Source organism: Danio aesculapii, chromosome 17 (genome assembly GCF_903798145.1).
Source record: "Danio aesculapii chromosome 17, fDanAes4.1, whole genome shotgun sequence".
Taxonomy (NCBI): domain Eukaryota; kingdom Metazoa; phylum Chordata; class Actinopteri; order Cypriniformes; family Danionidae; genus Danio; species Danio aesculapii.
Window position 1 is genome coordinate 42,702,605 of NC_079451.1, and position 9,147 is coordinate 42,711,751.

Below are 9,147 nucleotides of genomic sequence, written 5' to 3' on the forward strand. Positions count from 1 at the left end.
TCCGCTGTGGTGACCCCAGATTAATAAAAGCCGAAGGAAAATGAATGAACCTATTTTTCAACACATTTCTTGAATGTTTTTGGGACAACTTAATTATTTTATGTTCAATCCACTCGCATATGTAAAGAAAAGAAATTATTAACTTTAATTTTATTAAAACTTTGTGTTCAAACTACTTGTTTAAAATGAGCTGAAGCAACAAAATTCTTAAGACTTTTTGGGGGTCAACTTCATTGTTTTATGTACAATTGACTTACATTTGTTAAGTTAGCTTAATCGAATTGTGTTGGGACAACATGAATGAATTGTGTGAAACCCTGCATTTATTACAGTATACTGTAAAAAGTGATTAGTTTACTTTAATAAAGTGAGTAAACCTGTGACCTTAAAATTATTAAGTGCTAAGAAAACACTGCAAAATCTAACAGTGAAAATAACTAAATGAAATTAGTTAGTTTAACTTCTAATTTTTTTTAAAAGTTACTTTGACTCAATGAAAGAGAGTTATGGTAACTCATGAACTGATTATGTTAAGCAGAACTCAAATCAAATGAGTTATGAAAGAATTAATTGTGTTTTTTTGTGTTAACCCTAATGCTAGAAGGAATACCAAACCATTTGAGTAGCTATAGTTGTTTGGACTTAATTCATTTTAGTTAATTGAACTAATAGTGATTTGATAACTGAACTTAAAATAAAAGTATCTGATACTCTAAAAGTTTGATATCAACACAAATGATATACAGTTGAAGTCATAATTATTAGCCACCCTGAATTGTTAGCCCCCTTGTTAATTTTTGTCCCCAATATCTGTTCAATGGAAAGAAGATTTTTCATCTTCAACACATTTCTGAACATAATAGTTTTAATAACTCATTTCTAATAACTAATATATTTATTTCTAATATATTTTATCTTTGCCATGATGACAGTAAATAATATTTGACTAGATATTTTTCAAGACACTTCTATACAGCTTAAAGTGACATTTAAAGGCTTAACTAGGTTAATTAGGTTAACTAGGCAGGTTAGGGTAATTAGGCAAGTTATTGTATGACAATGGTTTGTTCTGTAGACTATCGAAAAAAAATATATAAATTAAAATGGCTTATATTTTTGTCCTTAAAATGGTTTTAAAAAATATAAAACTGTATTTATTCTAACGGGAATAAAACAAATAAGACTTTCTCCAGAAAAAAAAAAATATGATCAGACATACTGTGAAAATTTCCTTGCTCTGTTAAACATCATTTGGGAAATATTTAAAAAATAAAATAAAATTTTAAAGCAAAATATAAAACACTAAATCAAAGGGGGCTAATAATTCTGACTGCAACTGTATGTGTAGTGACACTATAAATAAGTTTAAAGTACTCAAACCATTTTGTTTCAAAACTTAAATGGCCACAATTGTTTTCCTCAAACAGTTTGAGTTAACTTAACTTATCGGGTTTTACAGAGTATTACTATGTGCATACTTATAAAAATTAAGTCAACTTAACAGTTACAAGTTACACTGGGTTTACTCACCTTTTTTAAGTAGCTCAACTAAACTGAACAAATGCAAAACGTTTATTAACTGTTTAAATTAAAGTACTTTAGGGTAAAGTACTTTAAAGTAAAGTACTAAAGTAAAGTACTTTTGGGCTTTTTTCTCTTCCTGCACTTTTCTTTTTGTTTTATTCTAATATTTCGTATTCTTGTGCAAATAAAGAAAAAAAAAAAAAACAAATCACCTTTTACAGCACACACAGTTCAACCCAAAATTATTCGCACTCCTGTAATTTGTTTTTTCAAATGTTTCCCAAATGATGTTTAACAGAGCAAGGAATTTTTCTCAGTATTTTCTATAATATTTTTTCTCCTGGAGAAAGTCTTATTTGTTTTATTTTGGTTTATTTTTATTTTCTATTTATTTACAATAAAAGCAGTTTTTAAAATTTTTAAATCCCCCTTAAGGTCAATATTATTACCTTCAGTAACATAGTAAACTATGTAAACAACAAGCCACCGGAAGAAACGGTGACATAAACAAATGAATAACCATTCATAATTCAACACTGTTGTGTCGATGGACTAAATGTGTTTTTTAGGGGTTTTCACCTTTATTTAACATGACAGTAGAGAGAATTGACAGGAAAGTGTGGGAAGCAGAGAGAGGGAAAGGTTCGGCTTAGAACCTCAAGGTGGGAATTGAACTCAGGTTGCTGTGAACACCTGAGTGCATGTGTCGGTGCAGTTTCCACTATGCCATAGGCACTGACAGACTAAATGGGTTTGTTGTTCTGAGGACTCTCTTTCAAAATAAACCCTGATTAACAGAAATGAATTACGATGAAATGTACTCCATATCTAACAAGAATTTTCTGTACAACTTACACAAATTTAGCAAATATATTCTTTATAAGTTTCTCATTAAAAAAACAACTAGCTAAAATGGCTGCTTGATGGTTGTAGCTTTAGACTTTTGATGTAATCCATTCATAAATACTGACATGTGCAAAACCAGTGCCTCCACGTCCTTACGCTGGCTAATGTTTTTTGGATAGTCTACAGAACAAACCATCATTATACAATGATTTGCCCAATTACCCTAACCTGCCTAATTAACCTAGTTTAGTCTTTAAATGTCACTTTAAGCTAAATCTTAGTATCTTGAAAAACATCTATTAAAATATTATTTACTATCATCATGGCAAAGATAAAATAAATCAGTTATTAGAAATGAGTTATTAAAACTATTATGTTTAGAAATGTGTTGAAAACAATCTTTTTTCCATTAAACAGAAAATATACTAGGGGCTAATTATTCATCAGGCCTAATAATTCTGACGTCAGCTATATATTTGTAACAAATCAACGAACATGTTCCACCTGCACTCAGAAGTGCCGTCTTGCTGTTGGGTGACCTCTGACACGATTCAGGCCGTGCTGCTTTAAATGAGCTCTGGTTAGTGCCGAAGCGGACTGTGACACCGCTGATAACCTCCATCACATCCTCCTCTCCCCACTGGGTCAGAAAGGCCACGAGCAGCCCACCTCTGCCCCACCAAACGCTCGCTCGTAAAGGTCAAGGCTGCGACCCTCCTTTGCAGGGGCTTAATCTCTACAGGTTAACACGTTACTCTGGGAACCTAATTTGGATAATATTGTAATGAATGCTGACAAAATACATAAGATTAAACGAATTGTGCTTTGAAGTCGAGCTCTCCTCCCTGTTGGAGAAAAGTACATATTGACTTTAGAGGTTTGAGGCTTTTTGATGTTCTCTTTGACTTAGACCCGTAATTAGAAAGCAGCGGAAGTGCATGTGCTGATGGGTAAAAGTGTTTCAGGATTTTAAATGCACAGGCCTGTTTTTGTGACAGCCATGCGTTTGCGGGAAGAGAGCATGCAGACTTATCTGTAGCATGCAAACATTGTATTTGCATTGATGTCTGTAGATTGCAGTTGAGGACTTTTAATCACGGGACGCATCAGAGATGTATAATGGTGTTGCATGCTTGTATTGGCTGTTGTGTTCCAGTTGATTTTTGGCGAAGAAAGAAAGAAGAGAAAGAAAGAAAGAAACTCCCTTTTCTGTGCATCTTGATAAGATACTATTGATGTCAAACAGGTGTCAAACTGAATGTTTTGCAGACAATGCATCCAATGGGATGAAAGCTTTATCGCCGACTGACTGTGATACACCCTGAAGATAAGGCACGGACAACGTTCGTGTGTTTCTAAAGAAAACTGTTGAAATTCATTCCTATCAACGACACTCCTTGGTTTAACAAAGCCTGGGTTATAGCAAAAGTTACCGGAGAGTCTATTCATCTCTAACGCTAGTGATAACTCAGAGTCTTGAAGTCATTTGAAGGAACAGTTTAACAAAGATATATAAATATTGTCTGTATTTACTCACTGTTTTTCATTCATTCATTTTTCGTTCGGCTTTCAGAGGTCGCCACAGCAGAATGAACCGCCAACTAATCCAGCATATGTTTTACACAGCATTTACCTTCCATTTGCAACCCAGTGCTGGGAAACACGCCCACACACACTCATACACTATGAACAATTTAGTTAACCCAATTCTTTGGACTGTAGGAAAACCAGAGCTGCTGGAGGAAACCCACGCCAACATGGAGAGAACATGCAAACTCCACACAGACATGCCAACTTGTAAAGCCGGGACTCAAACCAGCGATCTTCTTGTTGTGAGGTGACCATGCTAACCACTGAGCCTCTTACTCGCCGTTATGTCATTACAAATCTGAAGGACTTCATTCTGTGGACTTCAACAAAAGTACTCTTAAGGCCAGTTCACACCAAATATGATAATCATATTGCAACTATTCATTATTGTATTTCTTTGAGAATAGAGGAAATCACACCACACCTGTAATGATGATACAGTACATACACTCAGCGGCCACTTTATTAGGTACACCTTACTAGTACCGGGTCGGACCCCCTTTTGCCTTCAGAACTGCCTTAATCCTTTGTGGCATAGATTCAACAAGGTACTGGAAATATTCCTGAGATTTTGGTCCATGTTGACATGATAGCATCACATATTTGCAGATTTTGTCGGCTGCACATCCATGATGTAAATCTCCCATTCCACCACATCCCAAAAGTGCTCTATTGGATTGAGAACTGGTGACTGTGGAGGCCATTTGAGTACAGTGAACTCCTTGTCATGTTCAAGAAACCTGTCTGAAATGATTTGTGCTTTATGATGTGGCGGGTTATTCTGCTGAAAGTAGCCATCAGAAGATGGGTACACTGTGGTCATAAAGGGATGTGCATGGTCAGCAACAATACTCAGGTAGGCTGTGGCGTTGACACGATGCTCAATTGGTACTAATGGGCCAAAAGTGTGCAAAGAAAATATCCCCCACACCTTTACACCACCACCAGCAGCCTGACCCATTGATACAAGGTGGGATGGATCCATGCTTTCATGTTGTTGATGCCAAATTCTGACCCTACCATCTGAATGTCGCAGCAGAAATCGAGACTCATCAGACCAAGCAATGTTTTCCAATCTTCTTTTGTCCAATGTTGGTGAGCCTGTGTGAATTGTAGCCTCAGAGTGGCACCCGGTGTGGTCTGTGCTGTAGCCTATCTGCCTCAAGGTTGGACGTGTTGTCCATTCAGAGATGCTCTTCTGCATACCTCAGTTGTAACAAGTGGTTATTTGAGTTACTGTTGCCTTTCTATGATGTGGAACCAGTCTGGCTATTCTCCTTTGACCTCTGGCATCAACAAGGCATTTTCACCCACAGAACTGCCACTTACTGGACAGTCATAGTTGGGGTAAAATAAATGTTTATTTAATTTTATTTTATTCTCAACCAAGTCAAAACTGACCCCAAATCTATTTTTCAGTCCTTTTTACAGCTTGAAAAGTTTCTCTTGAAAAATGCATTTTCAGTAGTACAGCCATGAGAAACAGACGTCTAAAAGAATGACAGAATTGTCATTTTTGGCTATTCCTTTAACAGAAACCATGCCTATTATAGCCAGTCTCTTGTCTTTTGTTGTTCTGTCTCCATCTTTGTCCTCCGTGTGTCTCTCAGGGAGTGAATTGCAGGCCTTTACAGTAGCGCGGGATGTTTCGTTTGTTTAGACAGTCGGTCGGTCTCCATTGTGTCTGTCTCCTCGGCCAGCTGTTGAGAGGATGAGGCCATCAATGCATCTGTTTCAACGGCAGGTCATTAGCGAGGGCTTTATTGTGCCGCAGGTTTAGAGAGGTATAGGGAGACGGTGTTTACCCGGCCTTCCTCACACTCACACACACACACACATCGGCCCAGGGATCCACCAGCGCTGAGTAGGTGCTGATTTTAAGGACAATAGTGTCGGCTGCACTGAGTTTCTTCTTGTGTCCTCACGAATGAATGCGTGAAGTTGAGATAGAGTTCAGATGAATATCTCAATGACATTGGAGATAATTAAAAGCTGAGAAGACAACTAAATGAGCCTATAAATATGAAATGATGTGATTTAGTGTTTGATTGATCCTCATTAGACTTGAATGATATACAACGTGATCGACGAAGGAGAAATTGACAATGGATTATGCTAAGAGTATTTTTCTTTCTGAAATTAAGCTGGCATTTATAAGCATTTATAGTCATGGACTGACAGATGCACAATTTCGGAGATGTTTTTAATTTATTTATCCAACTATTAATAATTGTTAAGGATCAATATCTTTTTTAGACTCAAAGTAAGTGAAAAGTCATTTTGTGAATTATTTCATTAGTTCCCCGTTGTGTCAGTTCCTCAGTCTAACAGCAGTGGTTAGACGATCACGGTTAGATGCACTGTGAAAAATAAATCCGTAAAATTTACGATAACAAAACGGCAGCTGTGGTCTCTCATTGTTACGGTAAACTACCGTATTTCATTAATTTATAGAGGTAATATGTCTGTATTTGGAATTACCAACATCTACACATCTTTTGTTACACAGTTAGACACATTAGCACAATCATATGCAGGTGGTGATGAGAAAGTAAAATAATGAACCAAAGCTTATCACAAACAACTTTTCCCACAAGCAGAAAAGTGTGTCAGTATAGAAGGTGCTCAGTGTCATTCACACAGCTACTAAACACCAGTATGGTAACACGCATAAAATTAAAGTCATAAAATAAACATTGTTTATCAACATTACCTAAATCTCTAATGTACATAACTGATGGGGAAACAACTAAAAAGATCCATAGTAATGTCAACAAAAAGCATAAAAAGGGATGTGCCATGCAGGGAATTCTGGGAAAGTCAATTTACGGTTATTCGCCGTATATATTAAGGAAACATACCGTTAACCAGGTTACGGATTTGTACTGTAGCATTTTTACTGTTTTTTTACCGTTGAAACCACGGCCATTTTTACAGTTTTTTGAAGATATTTTTGTGAATAAATGTTATATATTAAGTTCAACGTTTTTAATTTTTTATTTTTTTTTTTTATGCATTTATTTTAAGTATGGTTAGATTTTTGTGCTTTCTCTAAGTTTAGTTAGGAGCCATTAAAGTTAATAAATATTTATTTTTAGAAAAAAAATGTTAAAAGATAATTTATGCATGCATTTTTATTTTAGTTTATTTTCATTCATTCATTTTCTTTTCAGCTTAGTCCCTTTATTAAGCAGGGGTCACCACAGTGGAATGAACCGCCAACTTATCCAGCGTATGTTTTACTCAGTGAATGCCCTTCCAGCCGCAAACTAACACTGGGTACACCCATACACTCTTGCATTCATACACATACACTACGGCCAATTCAGCTTACCCAATTGACCTATACCTGCATGTCTTTGGACTGTGGGGGAAACCGGAGCACCCGGAGGAAACCCACGCAAACATGGGGAGAACATGCAAACTCCACACAGAAATGCCAACTGACCCAGCCGGAGCTCGAACCAGCGACATTCTAGCTGTGAGGCATGCTATCCACTGCGCCACTGTAACGCCTTTATTTGACTTTATTTTATCCAGTTCAAAGCCATTCGACCAGTTCATAAATGAATAGTATATTATTTAAATAATATTTTAGTATTATTTTATTTTATTTTATTTATTTTTTTATCTTACCACTACTGACAAAACCAATATCAACTGTAATCAAACTCAAAGCCATTCGACCAGTTCATAAATGAACAATATATTTTAAAAGAGCTTAATGTGACCTTTAATATGACCTACATTTTATTTTATTTTATTTTATTTTATTTTATTATTATTTTTATTTATTTATTTTTTATTATTATTTTTTATTATTTTATTATTGTTTTTTATTATTTATTTATTTATTTATTATAATTTTTTTTTATTATTATTATTTTTTTTTTTTATTTTACTACTGACAAAACTAATATCAACTGTTATCCAGCTCAAAACAATTTGACCAGTTCTTAAATAAACAGATATTATAACAGGGCTTATTATGATCTTTAATATGATCTACATTTTATTTTATTTTATTTTTAACATTTATTTTACCAGTACTAACACAACCAATATCAACTGTAATCCAACTCAAAGTCATTTGACCAGTTCAATAATGAATAGTATATTATTTTATATATATTTTTATGATGTTTTATCGTTGTTTTTACTTTACTCCTGACAAAATCACTATCAAGTGTAATCCAGCTCAAGGCCATTTGACGAGTTCATAAATGAACAGTGTATTATGTTTTTTTAATATTTTCGTATTATTATTTTTTTTTAAATAGTACATTTTATTTATTTTTTATTTTATTTTTGCACTACCTCTACCAATATCAACTGCAATCCAGCTCAAAGCCATTTGACCGGTTCACACATGAACACTATAAATTAACAGAGCTTGAAATGACCGGACCTGCGTTTCTTGTATCTCCACAGCTTGACTTGGATCTTCAGGAGGCTCAGAGAGAAAGAGATAAAGCCCTGCTGCTCAGTCACTCTCTACAAGAGGAGCTGCAGACCTTACGCAGGTATCAGCTGATCCTGTACTCAGGCAACTGCTAAAACCACACATTTGATGCTTTTTGCAATCTGTTTGAGTTGAGAACCTGCTTCGACGTGCCTTAAGTGTTGCACGAACTTGCAAACAAATAAAGGTGCAGAACGAGGTGATCTTGAGGATTGCAATAATTTAGCTGATGGATAATGTGTTGGTGTTAGTGCAGGATTTAAGGAAAGGCCTTTTGCATGGAATTCCTGAGGTGAGCAACTGTGCGGGCTTTGTTTTTGAAGGTTCAGTCCATCATCTCTGGATTCTGGAGGTTTATGCATGTCACAAACTGTAGATTCCAGAGTTTGGACTAGTCTACTTTTATTGTTGCTGAATTATAGCTTGTTTCATGCCAGAGATATTAACTCTAAGCTTTATAATGAATAGCATAAAGCCAGCCAATAAAGACGGAAGCTTTAAAAAAATAAATAAACCTTTTGGAAACTTTTTTTTTTTTTTCAAACTACTATCTTTTAAAGTTTTCAAACTACAGAGCAAACTAGATTCCATTAAGGATTAAATGTGTAATTGTAAATGCAAAATTAAAAGCTTTAATCTGATTTGCTGTTTTATTCAATTTATTGTAATGTGTTATATTTTATTTTATTTTAATTTCCTTATTGGTAAAATCAATGTTCTTGTTA

General features: G+C 35.0%; 1 protein-coding gene across 1 annotated transcript in view; it reads left to right on the forward strand.

Annotated features, from left to right (window-relative positions):
• The window catches only part of mipol1 (mirror-image polydactyly 1), a 137,721-nt gene that overhangs the window by 81,388 nt on the left and 47,186 nt on the right, over positions 1-9,147 (forward strand). The window contains exon 6 of the mRNA XM_056476396.1: positions 8,392-8,483. Coding sequence (XP_056332371.1) covers positions 8,392-8,483 — 92 coding nt within the window. The remainder of the gene's footprint in view (positions 1-8,391; positions 8,484-9,147) is intronic.